Raw genomic sequence first — 21,788 nt, forward strand, 5'->3', positions numbered from 1 at the left:
CTAATGCCCTGAATTTGGACTTGTAGACTAATAGACTGTGAGAGAATAAATTTCTCTTTGTTAAAGCCATCCATTTGCGATATTTCTCGTATAGCAGCACTAGATCACTAAAACAGCAACCCTATAGGACAGAGTAGAACTGCCCCATAGGGTTTCCAAGGAGCACCTGGTGGATTTAAACTGCCAACTTTTTGGTTAGCAGCCATAGCTCTTAACCACTACACCATCAGGCTTTCCACTCTAGCTAGGATCTGGCTAAAAATGATAGTGGACATCTGTATCTTATTCCTAACCCCAAAGCAAACATTTTCAATATTTAAACACTATCATATTTGTTACAGCTTTTCAAAAAATCTTCCCTTCTATTCCTATTTTCTATAATTTTTTTTTAATCATGAATGGATACTGCATTTTATCAAATGCTTTTTCTCCGTCTATTGAAATGATCGTATGATTTTCCTTCTTTAACCTGTTAATGAGGTAAATAAATTACAGTGATTATGCAATGTTAAACTAATCTTGCATTTCTGCTCTAATACCACCTTGATCATAGTATATTATATTCTTTTTATGTATTAACCCAAAAAACCCAGTGCCGTCGAGTCGATTTCGACTCACAGCGACCCTATAGGACAGAGTAGAACTGCCCCAAAGAGTTTCCAAGGAGCGCTGGGCAGATTCAAACTGCCGACCCTTTGGTTAGCAGCCATTGCACTTAACCACTACGCCACCAGGGTTTCCTTTTATGTATTACTGCGTTTAATTTGCTAATAGGACTTTTACATCTAGGTTCCTATGAGACTGGACTGTACTTTTCCTTTCTGGAATTGTTTTTGTAGGGTTTTGGAATCAAGGTTATGAAGTCCTATCCATTCAATTCATTCAACAAACACTGAGCTGGTATTATGTGACCATCACTGTTCTAGGTGTTTGCAGTTAATCAGTGAATTAGAAAGATCGCTCTTTTGTGGTGTTCGCATTCTAGAGACGGTGATATAAAAGTCAATAAAAAATACAATATACAAATCGCAAGTAGTGATAAATGCTATAGAAAAAAAGTAAAAGGAGAGTAGATAAGATGAACTAGGAGTACCAAGTAAGGGGGTTGCTTTGCAATTTTAAATAGGGTGGGTCAGTGTGGACTTCATTAGGAAAGTGATATCTGTGAAAAGACTTGAAGGAGGTGAGGGAGTTAGTCATGCAGACATCTTGGAGAGCTGTTTTCTCAAAACTTGGAGAACAAATTCAAAAGCCCTAAGGCAGAAGTATGCTGATGTGTTCAACGAACAACACAGAGGTCAGTGTAACTGGAGTAAAATGAGTAAACAGTAAAGTGTAGGAGAGGAGGCTACAAAGATAACTGGGGTCAGATCATTTATAACCTTGCAAACTATTAGAAGGATTTTGGTTTTCGTTCTGGACGCAATATGAAGCCACTGAAGAATTCTGGGCTAAGGAGTAAAATAATCTGAGTTATGTATAAGGATCACCCTGGTTTTTGTGTTGAAAATAAGATTATAGGGGAGCAAGAGCAGATGAAGGAAGATATGTCATTGCTTCAGTTACCCAAGTGAGACACCAAAGTGGCTCAGAATAGGGTGGTAGCAAGGGAAATTGTGAAAGTGGTCAGATTCTGGACATTTTTGGGCTAGCATCAACAGGGTTTCCTCAAAGACTGGGCATGGATTGTCAGAGGAGTCAGGGATGACTTCGTTGTTCGGCTTGAAGGATAAGGTCCATTATCAACCGAAATTGATAACTGCAGCAACGGTTAAGTGCTTGGCTACTAACCCAAAGTTTGGTAGTTCAAACCCACCAGCTACTCTAGGGGGAGAAAAGACTTGGCAATCTGTTCCAGAAAGATTACAGCCTAGGAAACCCTCTAGGGCAGTTCTCCTCTGTCACATACCATCGCTATGAGTCAGAATTGACTTGAACGCATAGAACAATTAGAGCACATTTGGAAAAGAAAAGCAGGAGTTCAGTTATGAACACATAGAGCTTGAAATGTCTATGAAATGTTCAAGTGGAGATGACCATTAGGTAACTGAATATTACAAGTCTAGAATTCGGGAAGGAGCCCTGGTGGCACAGTGTTAAGTGCTTGGCTGCTAACTGAAAGGTCAGCGGGTCTAACCCACCAGCGGCTCTATGGGAGAAAGATGTGGCAGTCTGCCTCCATAAAGACTTACAGCCTTGGAAACTCTACAGGGCAGTTTTACTCTGTCCTACAGGGTAGCTAAGAGTCAGAATCGACTTGACAGACAGCAGTGGCCTTGATTTTTGGTAGAGTTCAGGAACAAGGTTTGGGCTGATGACATAAATCTGGAATATACTTTTTAATTTCCAAATAAAAAGGGATTTTCTTCTTATCGCTTTAGTTACTGATTTCTAATATAACTGCATTTTGGTCTAAAACATACTCTAGAAAATGGGTTGGCAAACTTTCTGCAAAGGCCCAGACAGTAAATATTTGAGGCTTTGCAGGCCACATGTAGTCTCTGCTGCATGTTCTTCTTCTCTTTTTATTATAACCCTTTCAAAACCATTCTTAGCTTGCACGCCACATAAAAATAGGCTATGTGCCAACTCCTGTTTTAGACCTACGCTATCCAATACAGTAGCCACTACTACAGCAGATGAAGAGCACTGGTGGCACAGTAGTTAAAGCGATTGACTGCTAACCAAAACATCGGGAGTTCAAATCCACCAGCCACTCTTTGGAAACCCTATGGGGCAGTTTTACTCTGTCCTGTAGGGTCACCATGAGTCGGAATCGACTCTACGGCAACAGGTTTAATTTTGGCTTATTACAGCATATACAGAACATTTCCATCATTGTGGAAAGTTCTATTGGCTAGCACTGCTCCAGAGTATTTATGATTTCAATTCTCTGAAATTATTTGAGTCTTGCTTTATGGCCCTGCATATAGTCTATGGTTCCATTTTTAACCTAAGATAAAAAAGCATAAAGGGAAAATAGAATAAGGAATGCCAGGAGAACAACAGTCTAGTGCCAACGGACACACAGACTCAAGGGACTTACTTCAATTTCATCCTTGTGAAATTGAGCCTCTGTATTTTTCTTTAAGGTGAATAAGAGAGGGGAGCTGCGCTGATGAGGCTGTTTCAATGTTCCTGTCCTGAGTTAAGACCCAACTTTGAGTCCTTATAATAATAATAATACTAAATAACATTTATCAAGCAATTACTATGTACCAATATACATCATTTTTCTGATTTATATTCATTGACTAATTTAATCCTCATAACCATATGAAGCAGATACTATTATCATCTCCTTTTATAGATGAAGAAAATAAGCAACACAGAGAATAAAGTAACTTGCCCATGGTCAAATTGCTGATACGTGGCAGAGCCAGAATTCAAGCCCAGGCAATCCAGTTCTAAAACCCATATTCTTAACCACTCTGAGGAAAAATTGATCATTTGACTCTGTAACAACCATTCAACTCAATAGCTTCCTTGTTGCCTCTAGCGAAGGGAAGAGATCTACCTGGTCTTCCCAACTGCATTTCCTGCTGCTCTCTCAAAGGAGGCCTCTTTCCTACTTCTACCAATTTTCTCACTATCTCTCTGTAGTGGACATCTGTTTTTTGTCAGTCCGTGCTAATTCCCTGCAGCCCCCTACCCCATCTGCTCCTATAAAACTATTTCTTTCCTATTTGGAGCCTATTCCATGTTTTTCGGATGGGGTTGACCCTACAATTGCCCCTCTAGAGGGCCATGACCCAGGTCTGAGCAATCAGATTACTCTATTAACCTAGGTCACAATGGTCGGCTCGAGAAGAGTCAAATGATTCAATACTAATCTTCCCTATCATTTTATGTATAAACTCTAGTAGCTCTTCACGAGGAAATGATGAACCTTAAGACAAAGTATAGCTGGGGCTGCCAGCACCTTCCCTGGCACACTGACACCTATGTAGAGGAAACAGGAGAAATGAGAGAGATAAAAAAGAGGTGGTACTGGGGGAAGGGAGATGAGCTTTGACAATATCATCTGAACATCTAGATCCAGCCATACTATTCACTTATAGACACTGGGGTATATGAATAGATAACTGCCTTTTTGTTTTGCTGGTTTAGGCTGGGTGAACTGGGTTTCTAACACATGCTACCCAGAGTTCCAAGCATGTCTTTCTCGTTCTAGTTTCTGAACTTTTGTTCAGGCTGCTTCCTCCGACCTTCAAAATGCTATTCACTTTTTAAGGCTAAAGTCAGTAAGGCCTCTCTGAGGTATTCCCAAATTACTCAGGCCCACTATCACTTCACTTTATTCTGATACACTATAGTGGGTATTTTCTGTAACCATAAATTTTAGCATGTTTTTAGCTTTTTGTGTTAATCTGAACCCACAATCCAAACAAATAGAGCCATTACTCTTATTTAAACTTGCTCCAAACTGTCTCACCTTTGCGCCTTTGCTTATACAATTTCCCTTCTCTTCTCCACATCTCCACAGCACCAGATCCTCACCAGTCTAAGAAATTCAGTCCACATCCCAAAAAAACTCCTGATCTCCAGGCTCCGTGTACTCTCCATTCTCATGATCCTACAGTATTTCATCTGATCTCTTTAATAATAAGAAGTAACTTTCTATCTCCTGCTCAAATAAATTATTACCTTCTGAAGGACAGGGTTTACATCTTACTTATGGGTCACATGATCTTGCACTACTATACATACTTATACTACTACAAAGTATTTGTTGAATTAATAGATTTTAAAGAGAACAGATATTTATGAAGCCCAACTGCAGATTCAGAGCTGTGTTAGGCTCTACTGGCAATAAAAGTACTATCATAAAAAATGTTTTCTTTCCATAAATGCAACTGTCTTTATGTTCCCAAAAAGACCTTTCCTGCCAGGTAGGGAAGTAAATTCCATAAGGCTAGATTTACAATATACATGTTTTTTATGGCCACGGCAGCACCTAATTCCAAGTTAGGCACATAATAAAAATGCAGTGATTTGCACGAACATGACAGTTTTCTTGGCCGATAACATTTATTGTCCAACAATGATAGACCTTAAGTGTTTAACTCATTCTAAGATATAATGAACTGTGCAACTGTTTTAAAAATGAATTCTATCTTAAGTCAAAATAGTTCTTGGTAATCTAGTATCTTTACTTTTTTTTAAGTAAACATAGCGACTTTCATACACTAAAAACTATAAATATATATAAAGTTTAATTAATCTAGAATTTTTAAGAGGTATGTCTCATTTCCAACTTGTTTTTAATATTAATTTTAAAAAACACTTGACAAACACAAAAACTAACCTCAGATCCTGAATGTATAGTCAGGAAACTTTCCACAGCAGTCAAAGTACCTGTAAGAGTAGGAGAATGGTAAACGTAAGATTTATTGCCCAAGACAAGTCATAACGAACTATCCTGATTCATTTAGAGGCCACTTTTACTTTTTACTAAGCCTACAAGTGAGATAATCAGAGAATCTATACTGATAACACAGTTTTATTACATTACTATAAACAGGCTTAAGAAGCAGCTGAGGCCAGGGAAATTGTTAGAAAGAGTAGTTCAGCATAAAACTAACCGGTAGTAATGACAAAATCTTTTCTAGTACACCCATTCCTCACCTACCAACGTGATTAGGTTCCAAAGACCTGGACATTATATGAAAATGGAGGATGACTACATCATTATATAACTGTCAATTACATCATTACATAACTGCCAAACCACTGAGAATCATGGCCCACCCAAGATGACACATAACCTTAGCCATTACAGCCAGTGTTACTCGCCTCGCACCCTGGCATTTTTTACTGCCAGATGTATATCATTAATGCGTCAAAGAGCTGGATAGTAGATTTTTTACGACTGTCATAAATGTGAAATGTTAGATAACAAGATAGTAAGTGAGGAGTAGGTATACTTAAACTGACAACACCAAAAATCTCCCTCAAATAAGACAAGAATTTTAGCTCATTCATTCTGGAAGGCCCATTGGGATACAGTTCTCGAAATTCAACCTACATTATTTTCTAAAGTTCTATATTATTTTTCAATATGACACCTTTCAAGAAGGCTTATTCATAGTAGCTTACAATGAATGAAAATCACTACCACTTGAAAATGCTATCACGATGGGCTTTGTGATGGCTTCAAAATACTTACAACAAGGCTGTTAAAATGAAATAAAAATATAAGTAGTATAGGATAAAAATAGAAAACCAAAGCCAGAAAAAAAGAGAAGAAATCAATATATTAACCATGAGGACTAATATATAGATGTAATAGTTAAGTATTAAATTAATCTTTAAATTTCTCAAGACAAAGAAGAAGAAACATAATGGGGTTGGTGAATTCCTAAAACCTGACAAAATGAAATATATTAATTCCTTAAAAAAAGGAAAATTCCTTAAAAAAGGAAAATTAAAACATGGGGCCTTACAAAGTTAACACTGAACAAAACAACAAATGACCACAGAATCAACAATGATATACAGCAGAAGAGAGCTAACCCAGTGCCGTCGAGTTGATTCCGACTCATAGTGACCCTACAGGACAGAGTAGAACGGCCCCACTACAGCCACATAAACGTCACTAGTCTGACTACTGACAAAAACCAAGAACAGATCATTAAAGCATAACTCACTGAAAATGACTCTGAGGGCTGCTGAGAGAATGTGGCCTAGATATGTGGCTTTGCGATCTAACCCTATTCATCACGGACCACCTAAAAGAAATATGTAATAACTTGTAGACTCTCTACTTAAAAAATCACCTGGGGTACTTGTTACAAGGCTGATTTGTGGGTTTCAGTATCTGAAAAAAAATTTTTTAAGCAAACCTTAAAGTAATATTTCTCCCATAAGAAAAAAAAGGACTTATTCAAAGTAACAATAAAAACTACTAAATATTTAGGAATAACCTCAATAAGAAATATGTGGGACTACTATAAATAAAACTTCTAAACTTTATAGACTTAAACAATTTCTTTTAATAAATGGAGAGACATACCAGGTAGAAGGATTAGAAAACTAAGTATTTTAAAGATGTTCAAGTCGCCTCTTTTTATTGGGAATTGTTTTACGTTTCATTGTTAATATTATGTTGGCAACTGCTTTCTGACATTTATGAAGAAATATTCTGTTCCTAAATTCCTAAGAATTTTAAATCAGTATATGGCATGAATTTTCAAATAATTTATTGAGACAGGCACGTAAGTTTTTACCTTTGATCTGCTGATGTGATGATTATGTAACTTCTTAATATTAAACCTGGGCCTTGACATATGACTTTTTTTAAATGCCACTGGCTATTTATTAAGATTTTATTTAGACTTTTTTTTTTTTTACTTCTAATTTTGTAAAAAAGAATGGTTTCTTTTTTGTGCTATCTTTGCTGGGCTTTGGTTTCAGAACTACATTAATTTTTTAATATAAATTGGAACACTTTCCATCTTTTTAAATTAAGCTTTAGAACAGTTTATGTGGCACTGGAGTTAACTGTTTCAAGTCATTTTCTAAGGTCATCTCTAATAAGATGCCACTTTTTAAATATGCACAATATTAGTAACTTTCATTGTTTCACCATAATAACGTTTTACTATAATATTGATGATTTCTTCCATTCTTATTGTCTGCATCTTATAAACGGGGTAAAAAAGATGACAAATTCTCTGTTCAGTACTTTCTAGCTTTTTCAAAAAATGTTAAACCTTGTAACTGAAATATCTGTATAAATTATACTTTTAAAAATGCTCCCTTAAAGATTACAGTCTTAGAAACCCTATAGGGCAGTTCTACTCTGTCCTATAGAGTCACTATGAGTCAGAATCAACCCCACAGCAACGTGTTTTAATCAGAAATAAACTGAGACAATGGATAATTCCTCATTTTAGAACACTTATGATTTTTTATGATACCTTCCATGTCTTGAAAAACAATAGTGTGAATAACATTTTATTACAGATACAGCTACATTAAAAAAACAAAGCACATGTTTTAACATTACCCATTTATAGCTGTTTCTCTTCAAAACTAGATTTTAGTTAATCACAATTACAAACATGAAGCCTTTCTACTCTTAAACTCAATTACTGCTTACTAATCAATAATTACCGTTCATTTTATTTCGGGTATATAATACTCCCAGATCTGCTGGAATGGAGTCAAAGCCACTGCTTCCAATGATGTAAACCCCTTTTTCTGCAGCTTTCTCATGATACTTCCAATACATTAGTTCCAGAAACTAAAAAGTCCAAGACAAAAATCTCAATCAGAACTATATAGAAACACCTAAACCAATATTAAGTGATTTACCTTTAAAGACAAATGATAAATAATATGGTTTTGAGGTAAAATACTGTTAAAACTTTTTTCTACTTATTCAGCAAATATTTACTGTATGCCTGCCATATGGCAGGTGATGGGGAAGATATGCTAATCTTAATGACACTATTAATTTAATGACACTATTAACTAGAATGACTTTTGAAAGTAAAATACTAGAAAAAATTAATCTAGAAAAATACAAAAAAAGCAAAAATTACCCCAAAATGCATTATCCAGATGAATGTCATTACAGATATGTATCTATGCACGTATTTAGATAAAAAGGTAGATGGATAGAATGGCAGGAAAGAGTTATGCTCCCCTCCTTGAAGGCAGAGTAGCTATATAAACTATTTGGAATTCTGCACAAGAGATCTGTCTCCTCTCCTCCCTTTGTCTATTTTTTTTTTAATGGGCTACTTGTCTTTCTATTATTGAGTAGAAAGAATTCTTTATATATTCTGGCTCTTTATTAGGTTTTGATATTGTTTATGGTAGCTTATAAGATGACTTAGCAGCTTTTCACCATTTTCTATGCTTTGGGATATTTTAAATAACATAGAAATTGTTTGATTCAAGTTTTCTACCTCTTTTTTGTTTGTTTCATTCATGATTTCTATGTGAATCAATTTTTTTTTACTATTTTCTAATATATATTCCCAATTAATAAACTCTAATTATGTATTATACTGGTACACTGATAATAATCAGTAGAGGCTATAGAGACTTAAGAGGTTATAGTTTTAAAGGAGGCAGTGTAGCTTAGTGTTTATTATTACACCACTTCCTGTAGTCAGACAAATCTCAGTTGAAGCCTATTTCTTCTACACACTAGTTGCGTGACTTTGAGAAGATACTTAACCCTGCTAAGCTTCAGTTTTCTCATCTATAAAACAGGGATGAAGATACCTACTTCACAGAAATGTTAAAAAAGTTACATAAAATGCTTATCACAGTGTCGGGCATGTGGTAAGCATTCAATAAATGTGAACATTCAAAGTTTTTAGGTTGATGGGATTTTAAATTTATTTTTCCGTAATGCTGTAGAGACCCAATTTTAAAAAGGATATTCCTAATGAGAAAGTCACAGAAGTGTGATGCTGAGACTTACATACAATAAGTTTTAATGAATTTAATTTGCAACATGCAGCAGCTGTAAAAATCAGCACATCACATATACAAAGAAAAGACTTGAAATAAATGAGGTTGTGGGGAAGGAAAAAATTCAAAAAAAACTGAAGACAAGTCCTCAACATCAGTGTGCTCCTTCAAGTGATCAGTGTTTACTTCCATAGGAATACCACCTTTATCACCTTAGGAAGAAGTCATTAATTTCTAATATATAGCTACAAAATTACACTAAATACTTTCCACTGCATTAAACAGAAAATTATGTGTTATTAATTCTATGCTTTTTCATTTTCCATTTTACATACCTGAGGTTCTCCAGAGATGTCAATACAACTAGTTCCATTTTCAATACATGCTTTTACTACAGGTTCTCCATAAAATCGATACTGGGGGAGACAAAGAAAACCAACAGTTTACTCTTAGCTAACAAGTTTAAATGAATGAAATACGATTTAGTCTTGGAGGTAGTTTTGACTACTAAGAAACCAAATGTTAATAAAGTGTCCTAAGGATAAGCTGAGAAAATAACCTAACTACACTGTTTTACCTCACAGCGTAAATAAGGCACAATGGCATCACAGAGGAAGGTGTGTTTACCTCTAACTGGCAAAGACAAGGAAGGTTTTAAAGAAGTGACTCATTTGAGGTGAATCCTGAAGGAAGAGTAAAGATTTGTCAGGGAAAAGAAAAATCTAGATAAAGGGAAAAGTATATATAAAGGTACAAGAAAGGGCACAGATGAAACTGTAAGCTGTTCAGGATACTTGAAGTACAGGGTGGAGAGAGATGAGTTTGGAAAGAAACACCAGGGCCAGATCAGGAAAGACTATGAGTGCCATACTAACGAGTTTGGACTTTATTCTTCTAGATTAATAGGCTCCCCTGGAGGATTTTAAATGGATGGTGGTGTAAAATCTATAGTACCAACACGCCACTCTGCTTGCAATACTGGAGTTTAAAACTAGATTAGGAATCCTGAGAGACTAAACTAAGGAAGTGGCAGGATATACTTAGGATAAGATATACTGAAAAGGTAGAAATGACTGGACTTCCTGAATAGCTGGACACGGGGCCAAAGGTTGGTCGTACTATTTTACAAAATAAAGAAAAGCAGGAAGAAGAGGTGGTTTGAGGAGGGTAAGTGTAATAGTGGACAGAGTAGATATTCTGAGGCTTATGATGTTGAATCTTCCCATTTATGTGTTACTCAAACTCCAGGAATTAAAATAAAAATTTAAATGTATAATAAAACAGGCCAAGATTCAGTCCCCTCAATACTTCAAAGGGAAGTATAACAAATATTTTTATTTGTGAAAGTAGAGTAAGGAGGGGAACAAACTTTTGATTTTCTCACTCCTGGTAGCAAAAGATGGAGGAAGGAGATCATTTTTTAATTCCAGCCTTCAAGGGACACTTAAAAGGTAGGGCAATGCAAGGATTGACTTTTCGAGTAGGTCACACGGGTTGTCCTGTTTATCTAAAGATCAACTACATGGCCTCACTTCCAGATTCCCACCATCCTTCTTAAAAATGGCGGATGGCACTGGAATTACTGGACTGGCAGAAGTATATTTTAACCTAGTTCCTCCTCGGCCATTAACCAACCACATAAAATTACTGAAGCTCTCTGGTACAATGGAAAAATGGGCTTTCAAGGCAGAGAGATCGAAGTTCACAATCTGAATCTATCATCTATTAGCTATATGACTCCATCTACAAGTCACTCGCATGATCTACAGAACTACACTAATAATGCATTTTAAGCATACACAAAATAGAATACAGTTGAGATTAAAATAAATAAAAACTGAAGCTCTGTTTTCTTTCTGACTCCAATGGATCATCTCAAGCAATCCTTGGGGTAGGATGACAACCCACCATGAAACTCAAATGAGTCCTTCTTTGGCCCTTTTCTTGGTTCTTTTACACCAAAGTTTCTCAAGTTGATTAGAAGTCCACTCTAGAATCACCTGGGTCACTTGTTGTTATGGTTTTAATTGCATCCTCCAAAATACATGTAAATCCTAACCCCATCCCTGTGGAAGGAGCTCTGTTGGCACAACAGTTAAACCGTCAACTGCTAACTGAAAGGTCAGCAGTTTGAACCCATCAGCCATTCTTCGGGAGAAAGATACGACAGTCTGCTTTCATAAAGATTACCTTACTCATTGCCATCAAGTCGATTCCAACCCAAAGCAACCATACAGGACGCAGAAAACTGCCCCACAGGGTTTTCAAGGCTGTAAATCTTGAGGGACGCAGATATGCTGTATCTTTCTCCCCCAGAGCCACTGGTTGGTTCGAACCACTGAACTTTCGGTTAGCAGCTGAGCACTTAACCACTGTGCCGCCAGAGCTCCTCTTCTGTAAAGACTACAGACTACGAAACCCTATGGGGCAGTGTTACTCTGTCCTACAGAGTCACTGGAGCCCTGGTGGCATACTGGTTAAGACCTCAGCTGCTAACCAAAAGGTCAGCAGTTCAAATCCATCAGTGGCTCCTTGGAAACCCTATGAGGCAGTTCAGCTCTGTCCTACAGGGTCGCTATGAGTTGGAACCAACTTGACAGCACCGAACAACATAGGGTCACTATGAGTTGGAATTCGGTCAATGGCACAAAACAACTATATATAATACAATATACCTGTGAATGTAATCCCATTTAGGAATAGGATTTCCTTGGTGATGTTAAGGAAGCCATCAGTATAGGGTAGGTCTTAAACCTTACCACTTTTGAGATATATAAAAGGAGATTAGGCAAAGAAACAAGCAAGCATGAATGGGGGAAGACAGATGCCACGTGATGATGTCCAAGAAACATCAAGAACACTACAGAAGCTGAGACAAGGATTTTCCCGAGTTGACAGAGCCTTCCCCTAGAGCCAGCGCTCTGAATTCAGACTTCCAGCCTCCTAAACTGTGAGAAAATTAACTTGTTTGTTAAACCCAAAGCTTTACTTCTGTCACAGCAGCACTAAGATGCTTGTTAAACATACTGGTTACTCAGTCTCACCTCAGACCTCCTGAATCAGGCTTTCTGGGGTAGACTCCAGTAACCTGCATCATAAATAAGGTTCACAAGTGATTCTTAAGCACATTAAAGATGGAGAATTACTGCTCTAGACATTCTCCCTGGAAAATCTCACCTACTCTCCTGATTTTTAAAGTTTGGCTCTGTACTCACTAGCTGTGTGACCTTGAGCAAGTTACTTTACCTCTCTAAGTTTCGATTTCTTCATGGAAAAATGACTTATAGCGACCTTGTAAGATACAGCGTAACTGCCCTATAGGGTTTCCAAGGCTGTAAATCTTTACTGAAGCAGACTGTGCATCCTTCTACCTTGGAGCGGCGGGGGCAGGGTTCAGACTGCAACCTTTCCATTAGCAGTTAAGTGCTTAAACACTGGGCCACCAGGGCTCCTCAGTAATATAACAGCACCTCTTGTTGGGTTGTTCTGAGGATGAAATAAGATAGTGTTATGAGCTTAGTATAGTGCCAAGTAGACAGTGCTCAGTAAATGCTAGCATTTATTTTTTTTCTTATTAACAGCATCACTTCTTTCTACTAACTACTCTTCTGTTTTTGAGATAAATGGAGAGTCAGAGTAGCAATCCTTGATCTCAGAAGACATTTCTCCTATGTGAAACCAATTAGTTTACAGATCAAAATTGCAATCCGAATCTCCTCACTCCTAGTAGTCTCTCAAGTAGGTGTGCTTACCCCCAAGAAAGTAGACAAAACAATTCACCATATGTGGAAGTAAATGTTAGAACTTTTATTCATGCTAATTTTTATAGGAAACAAAAAGGAGGAAATAAGTTTCATTACTAGCTAATATATGGACTGACTACAGCACGTTCCCTGGGCCCACGTCAAGTGGCCGTGTGTTGAATATGGGATACAAGAGGTATCCTGAGGGGAGCATGGGAGTTTCACAACACAGAGGAGGCTGGAGTGAGACAGCTTCATTCAGTCAGTCATTTTTAACGTATTGTGAACTAATGTCGCAGATATCCATTGGCTTTAACTAAATAAATCTTCCCAAAATAGACAAGTTGTTAAGATACCTATAAATAAACAAATGATGACGACCCCAAACTAACAAAGCTGATACTTCCTCTGTCCCTAGAAGTATAAATTTTCTGTTATGCATATTACAAAGTAAAAGTGACAATCCAAGTAGAGCTGAGGAAGGAGCAAAAAATCTAGACTGAGCCATCCAAGTAAAGATTATCAAGAAGGAGGTAGTTAGATCTGCTAGTCTGAAGTGTAGGGAAGAGATCCTCACTGACAAATATATCACCAGCATCATACAAATAGTATTTAAAGCAATGGCTTTCAAACTTTTTGACCACAAGCCATGCTAAGAAATTCATTTCACACAGCAACCCCATACACAAATATCTCTAAATGAAGAAAAGTTTAATGAACCAGTACTTTTTACTCTTATTAAATGTGATGCACCCTGATATTTTGTATTCGAGTCTATTTGATTTTTTTTTTAAATGCTGAGACTCAACCCATTAAATTGATTTCACAATCCACTGTTTGGAAAATTGTGTCTGTGAGAGCATAAACAGTGAAGAGTTTCTAAGGCGTGAGCTCTGGAGGCCTCTAGCATTTAGACGGAAGAGGATAAAAGGATCCATCACTGGAGATGCAACAAAGCTGGTGGGCAGGAGGAAAATGAGGAGAGGATAAGAATCCAGAAGCCACGAGAGGAAAGGAGAACGTGATCAACTGGATCAAATGCCAAGAGATGTAATTAAAACGAGGACTTAGAATTGATGATTGGATTTGGCAGGATGGGGACCTTGGCAGGGTAGTGGCAAGTAGTGCCCCTACCTTGGAGTAAGTTAAGATAAAAGCCTGGTGAGAGCAGTTTTAGAATACCAAAACCCAAAACCAAACCCACTTGCCATCAAGTTGATTCTGTCTCACAGAGATCCTATAGGACAGAGTAGAACTGCTCCATAGAGTTAGGATGTGAAAAAGTGGAGACAGTGAGTAAAGATAATTCTTCAAGGAGTTCTGCTAAACTGGCTCACAGAAAATTGCAGCAGTAGTTAAAGGGTCTGTGGAATCAAAGGAATTTTTTTTTAAGACAACAGATATCACATATTTGTATGCTGACAAATAATCCAGTAAAGAGGGCAAATTTGAAAACAAGAAAGCATGTAACTGCAGACTACACCCAGCAGGTGCACAGGCAGTTTTTCCTTGTAACAAGAGGTAAAGCAGAGTGCTGGGTTTAACATAGGTAGGTAGATCTGGTGTTAGGAAGATGAAGAAATTCTTTTTTGACAGCTTCTCTTTTCACAGTAAAAAAAAAAAAAAAGCAAAAAAATCATCAGAGAAGAATGAACAGAGTGGGATGCTAAAAGTTTGAGGAAAAAGTTGTTGTGAAAGCGTTGCTTGAGAGGAAAATAAAGTAGGAAAATGTGGCAGAACTGCTGAGGCGCTGAGGTCTGACTTGAGGCTTGTGACCACATATTTATGAGACCAGTCAGCGTGGTGATGTGTGTTTCTCCAGCCACACTGGACCACTCATGTACAGGTAGAGAATAAGCACAGAATTACAGTAACGAGGGCTGGAGTTCCGCCAGAGAACTGAGGAAGGGAGGACAAGAGAGGTGATTGAGGGTATACATAAGAAAGCGATTATAGCAATGGACCGTGGAACCTAAGCTGGTTAAGGACAAGATACATCTAAATAAACAACATTTTAAATATAGCTTTATTTAATAACAGTTTGAAACTTTTTGCTTTCAATAAAAAAATTATCAAAATTCTTCTACATGCGTAGTTTTCAAATGTTTTGCCAATTGTGATGGTTTCCCAGGTCAGCACATGTCATCATCATTCACCCTGTTGCATGGGCCTGAAGACTTGGAGTCAACTTTGACTCCCCTCTTTCACATCCAGTACAACAGCAAAGGCTGTTGGTTCTTTCAAAATATACTCTGAACTCAATCACTTCTCACCACCTTTACTATTCTGGTGTTTGTTTTGCTTGGGCTATTCTGTTTGTTCCCTACCATCTGTTTTTCCTCTCAAAAGCCAAAGAACTCATGTCCTTGAGAACTAGTTAATGACTCTTCGTCCTATTTAGAAGAAAATCCAAATCTTGACCTTGGCCTATAACATCCAATCTAACTGACCACCTTTCTGCCCTGTTCCCAGGGCTTCAGCCACACTGGCCTTTCACATTCCTCAGTCTCATTAAGCACATTCTTATCTCAGGCCTTTGTACTTGCTATTCCCTGGAACACTCTTCTCAAAAATATTCATATAGTTTGCTCCCTCACTTCATTCAGGTCTCTGCTCAAATGTCAGTTCCTCATAGGGGCTTTCCCAACCAACCATCTAATATAGCATGACCTGTCAATCTCTCCATATCTTTACCTTACCCTGATGTATTTTCCTCCAAAGCACTTATCACTACCTAATATAATTTTTTGTTTTGTCTCCTTCACTAGAATGTAGGCTCCATGAGGGATTTCCTGTTTTGTTCACCATTGTGCCCCAGGTGCCTAGAACAGTGGCTTTTACATATGATGAGTATTCAATAAAGATTTATTAAATAAATTAATGCTTTTTCAGTCTCTACTTTTCGTGCATTTAAAAAAATATATATTTAAAACATATATATTTTGGCTCCTGTTCCAAATATATATATATTAAATATTTTGTATGGTAATACAAAAATATAACTTATAAATAAAAAATATATTGGGGATGCATACTCAAAACAATTTTTACAGAAGGGCCATACATTTAAAAAAAAAGCTTGGCAATCATAGCTTTAACCAGTGAACATACCAGCACACCTTCCTTGACTACAGCATCACAGAAAGTCTGCCACCCTCTCTCTAAGGACACTTTGTCATAACCATTTACTCCTCCTACGAAGTGAAAACTTCCCATATGGGGTTAAGGTCATTAACAAACTCTTCTGTTCTCTGCCCTCATGTTCCTCTGGAATTTGAAATACCAGATTTTGCTAGCAATGAATGGACTGTTTGTTATGACACAAAGAAGGGTTGATCACTTACTGGTCCTACACAATTGAGGACAACTGTTGCCTGTTTAGCCATTTCATCAAGTGAGGCTGGATTAGTGATATCACAAATTATTATTCCAACTTCAGATGGTAGTGTCGGTCTTCCTAAAATAAGAAACAAATCATTTTAAGCAAATCCTGGTACAACATTAGGTTTGCCAGATCTTTTTATAGCAATTAGTGACAACAAATTTACTAAATATACTGAAAGCTAACTCTCCCGCTCAGAGGATAAAATTATTTTTAACCGAGTTAAAAGACTATGAAGAAAATGAAGTTAATACTAGGATTACTAAAAAACATTACGAACTTAAAAAAAAAGATCTAACATAAGTATGGTGTAAATGACAATCCTGTGTAACATGTCAATTTTACAATCAACTTTAGGTGCTGAAGTAGATGATCTTCCTGACTTCTGTGCCAAGAGATTTATATTATAAAAATAACTCGTCAATTACAATCACACATGGTTCAATTATGGGGGCTGGGAGAATGTTAACCAACATCAACGCCCTGAGAACAAAAAAGGACAGATTAAAAGCACAGTCTGTGTAAAAACATCAGGCTCATAGTAAGTGGAATTCACTGAATCACTAGAGCAATGCAGGCTTTGTTGGGTCAGGGTATGCAACCCACACCTTGATTTGGGTGTTACAAAGAGTAGGTAATTAGGCTGTACCTGTACAGTCTTGTTGAGCAGGAAAGAGAAATGGAAGAATATATTTTAACGGTGAAAATTTTCTCAGAAAAGCAAAGACCAAAAGCTCTTTGGTCAAGATTCTGTGTGTTGGTAGTGACAACAGTTAAGAGTTGTAGGAGAGTCAAGCCCATGTGGTTATCTTCAACATAAACCAAAAAAACCACACCCATTGCTGTGGAGTCGATTCTGACTCATAGCAACCCTATAGGACAGGGGAGAATTGCTCCTCAGGGCTTCCAAAGAGAGTCTGGTGGATTCGAACTGCAGACCTTTTGGTTAGCAGCCAAACTCTTAACCAGTATGCCACCAGGGTTTCTATATAACCACCAACAAATTAGATTCTATATTCTCATTAAAAGCAGGGTTTCCTGTGGACTTACAAGGATGTGGGATGAAACCTAAAAAGAATGCAGTATACCCCCAGCACTCTATCTAACAGCTGCTATTTGTCTGTATGAGAGGACTCTAGGGTGGAAAATTAAGAGCCAAATTTAAAGGCTACTGGGTCCTAAATTCGATGCCTCTGCCCACTAGAATGTCAGCTGCATGCGGGCAGGGTGTAGGGGTGTTTGTGTGTCTCCCACATCTGTATTCTCCGCACTTAGAATGGAAACTCCGTTCAATAAATGTATGTTGGGTGAATGCTGAAGGGAATAAGTAAAAGTATAAACCAGAAATACAGACTTTCTTTTCTTGAAGAAGTGGAAGACTGCTGGAGGAATTTTACAAGCAACAGATAAATTAAAAAACCACCACCACCGTTATCTGTAAAACTCTTCAGCAAGCTTAGCTTTCCCAAGCGCTGTTGCTCTCCCATTCCCAAAACGCAAGGCAGAGCACAAACACTCTTCACGAAACCAGTGCCAGCTTTTCCTATCTGACGAAACGCCCTGAAACCGCTAGACCCCAGGTGCCCCTGGCTCCAGAGAGGGTGGAGCGGAGAAGGACAGATTAAAGTTCCCGACTATCTCTCCAGACAGACGTGGCGGAGGGCGGCGGGGCTCTACAGGCCAAGGGAGAAATTCAAAAGTGGGGAGAGAAAAGAAATAAAACGGGAAAAAAAATTTTTAACCAATTTAGGGAGTGGAACAAAGACGTGTCAGTATTTGAGGCATCGCATTCCTCTTCCTGTCCTCAAACAGGACTCGGAGGAAATGTAGGGCGCATCCGTGCAGAAGACACTCTCATCTCCGGCGACAGGAACTCTGTCAGGGCTAAGGATGCTTCGGATGAGAGAGGCACCGGCGAGGGCGCCCGCTGCCCCGAAGCCCCGTCCCATCCCGCCCGCTTTTACCCAGCTTCAGGGCAGCCCTCTCCAGCACTCGCTGCAGCTTCTCCCGGCAACGGCCCGCCACGGCCCAGGGCAGGCGGGCGCTCCGCTGCGGGTCCACCTGCTCCCGGGCCACCTCCTCCGCCACGAACTGGCCGGTGAAGCCTGAGGCACCGAACACCACCAGGTGGTAAGGCCTCTGCTCGGTCGCCATGACGAGCAGACAGCGAGCCGAGGCCCGGGGCGGGTGGACTTCACGGCGCCTGCGCCTCAGACAACAACGCCGCTACCGAGCGCAGCAACCGCCGCGGTGGTCGCTGCAGCAGCCCGCACGCGCTTCTGCGTAAAGGCCACGCCCACGGCCACGCCCCCGCCGCCTCGGGCGCGCCAGCGTTTCCTCCTCTGAAGGCTCAGACCCAGCGGTTGCAGGTGGCGGAGACTTTGGCGGGAGGTCTCCTTCCACGGCTGGCAGGAGCGGACGGCGGCCCGTGGCTCCGTCCCGTCGTTTGTTCGGCGCTGCTCCGACCGCCCGAGACGGCACCTGTCCCCTCCCTCTCTAAGGCAGGAGGCGGTGGCGGCCCCCAGTTTCTGTTTCCCAAGGGAGTTGGCACAGGACAAGAATAAACGTTCTGACACGCCAATAACTCTTGTTTTGCTGAGGGATAAATGCCAAGTCCGAGTAGGGGTAGAGGATGAACGCGGGTTCTGGGGTCTCTACGGATCACCCCACTCTTCCCCAGACCCCAACTCTGCCGCTCCCTCTGCCGCAAGCCCCTACCCCACCACGTCCTCCTTTTCGTGGCCCCTGAAATAGTTGTTAATGTCGCATGAGATAGTAACTCCTAGAGCGGGCCTGCCATTTTACTTATGAAGTAATTAAATAGCGATTCAGAAACTTCTCAGAATGCAAAAAAAAAAAAAAAAAAAGTTTCTTGAGAAGTTTTTTCATATATTCGGGAATATTTTAATAAATGATTGAATAAATAAATAAATGGGGGGGGGACAAGTTTCCCATACAGAAGAATTTCGAATAGTTTACGTAGCTAGGAGCTTAGCTCCCGGCCCTTTGAGTGCACACTGCACTTTGTGACTTGATTCCAAAGAACAGAACATGGAAAGAGGTGGGGAGTAACTTTACAGTGGGGAAACCTGGCAAACACTACGTTGGCCATAAAATCAACGTTAATGTAATCAGTGACATCACGTTCTTAGCATGTACCCTTGATACGATGTGTTAAGAATGGCACTTCTCCTCTGTGGTCTTCCTCCCTAAAACCCATATACCTGATCAGCACTCCTGAAAACTGTCGAGGTTATTGAAAACAACGAAGGTCTGAGAGACTGCCACAGACTAGAAGAAGACATGCAGACTAACTGTAATGTACCCTGAACGGAACTCTGGACCACAAACAGGACATTAGAGACATGCTAGTGAAATCTGAATCAAGTGTGGAGTTCAGCTAATAGCAGCGTACCAATATTGGTTTCTTGGTTATTATAAGTAGTATAAGATGTTAGCAATAGGGAAGCTTGGGTGAGGGGTGTAAGGGAACTCTCCTTACTATTTTGTCAACTTCTCTGTAATTCTAAAACTATTCTAAAAATTATTTTTTTAAAAGTCTGAGTGCATTTGTATCAGGTGCATGCAAATGTGTCATCTCATTTAATCCTGTTTATTTAGCAAGTATTTCCATAGAGACTTCTATGTGTCAGGTCCAGGTCCTGATTAATAGGACAGGTCCTTGCCCTTCCTAATCGAGGGATACATAGTTTAATTGCACTACATGTGGCAAATGAGGAGAGGAGCTAACTCTTGGGCAGTAGGAACAAGAGAAGCAGCTTGACCAAGGTTACACACCATCAGTGGTGCTCAACACTATGCAAGGGACCCTTGAGTTGTGGTAACGGGTGAGCCCTTGCCCTCAAAAAGCCCCAGGAGTCCACCAGAGAGAGAGCCTTTGAGAGGAACTAGGCCTCGACTTAAATTTGTAGGGCTCAGATGCAGAAGGATTGAGAGAGGGGCAGGTATTCGTTTATTAGGTGTGTCATATGTACTGGGTAGAGAAACCAGGGCCAGATTTTGACATAAAGTGATATTTTAATGTTGTTGTTAATTGCCATTGAGTTGATTCTGACTCATGGCAACCCCATATGTGCAGAGTAAAACTGCTCCATAAGGCTTTCAAGGCTGTGTGACCTTTTAGAAGCAGATTGCCAGGCCTGTCTTCCAAGGTACCTGTGGATGGGTTTGAACCCCCACCGTTCCAGCTAGTAGTAAAGTGCTTAACCATTTATACCACCCATGAAATACCAAAAAGGCATTTGAGAAAACTCAACATCCACTGATGATTTTTTTTAACTTTCATTAAAATAGGAATAAAGGGATCCCTCCTTTTTTAAATTATGAAATATATTAGTCACACAAAAAAGGTAAAGACTGTGACAAATAAGTGCCCACCACAAAGCTTAAATAAATTATTCCAGATAGGGAGGCTTCCTGGTACCCATCCCTGAACACATTTCCTTCCCTATTCCTAGAGGTACCCACTTGCCTGAACAAGGTATTTACCTTTCCTGCTCCAGTCTACATTTTTGCCACCCAGGGATGTATTTCTAAATACTCTCTAAAATTGTTTTGTATATTTTAAGCTTTTTATACAAGCTAATTCTTCTACAACTTTCTTATTTTTTGTCATCTACATTTGTGGAATATATTTATGTTAATACATATAGTTTTAGTTCATTTCAATGTATTATTACGACAGTTTATCCATTGGCCTGTTGAAAGTCATTTCAATTTTTTTTTTTTACAAGCAACGCTTCAATGAAATTCTTGTACATGTCTCCTTAAGCATATGTGCAAGAATACCTTTAATATATATCTATAAAGGAAAATCGTTGTTCCTAGAATATGCATGTTGCAAATGTACTAGTCAAATGTACTTCAAATCAAATGTACTAATTTACACTCTCATCAGCATGAGAACTCTCTGTTGCTTCACATCCTTGTCAACACCTGATATTGTCAGACTTTTTATTTTTGTCTATCTGATGGGTGTAAAGTGGTAGATGTTCAAGTATTTATTGAACACCTACTGTATGCTAGGCACTAGGAGTGAAGTACTGGAGACACTGCAATAAACAAAACAAAGTTTCTGACATCATGAAATTTACATTCTAGTTATAGTAAACCTCATTGCCGTTGAGTCAATTCCCACTCATATCGACTGTAATGAGACTCGTATTGAGAGTAGAACTGGCCCATAGGGTTTCCAAGGAGCAGTTGGTAGA

General features: G+C 39.0%; 1 protein-coding gene across 4 annotated transcripts in view; it reads right to left on the minus strand.

Moving 5' to 3' along the window:
- Positions 1–18,811, minus strand: part of SCCPDH (saccharopine dehydrogenase (putative)) — a 66,666-nt gene extending 47,855 nt beyond the window's left edge. For all 4 annotated transcript variants that reach the window (XR_007515279.1, XR_007515280.1, XR_007515278.1 and 1 more), the window contains exons 1-5: positions 18,522–18,811; positions 16,520–16,632; positions 9,768–9,848; positions 8,119–8,248; positions 5,309–5,358 (exon numbers count right to left, since the gene is read on the minus strand). Coding sequence is in view for 1 of the 4 variants with exons in the window: in XM_049868272.1 (XP_049724229.1) it covers positions 5,309–5,358; positions 8,119–8,248; positions 9,768–9,848; positions 16,520–16,632; positions 18,522–18,711 (564 nt within the window). In the remaining 3 variants the exon portion in view is untranslated. The remainder of the gene's footprint in view (positions 1–5,308; positions 5,359–8,118; positions 8,249–9,767; positions 9,849–16,519; positions 16,633–18,521) is intronic.
- Positions 18,812–21,788: the final 2,977 nt, after the last annotated feature.

This window comes from Elephas maximus, chromosome 24 (assembly GCF_024166365.1).
Source record: "Elephas maximus indicus isolate mEleMax1 chromosome 24, mEleMax1 primary haplotype, whole genome shotgun sequence".
Classification (NCBI taxonomy): domain Eukaryota; kingdom Metazoa; phylum Chordata; class Mammalia; order Proboscidea; family Elephantidae; genus Elephas; species Elephas maximus.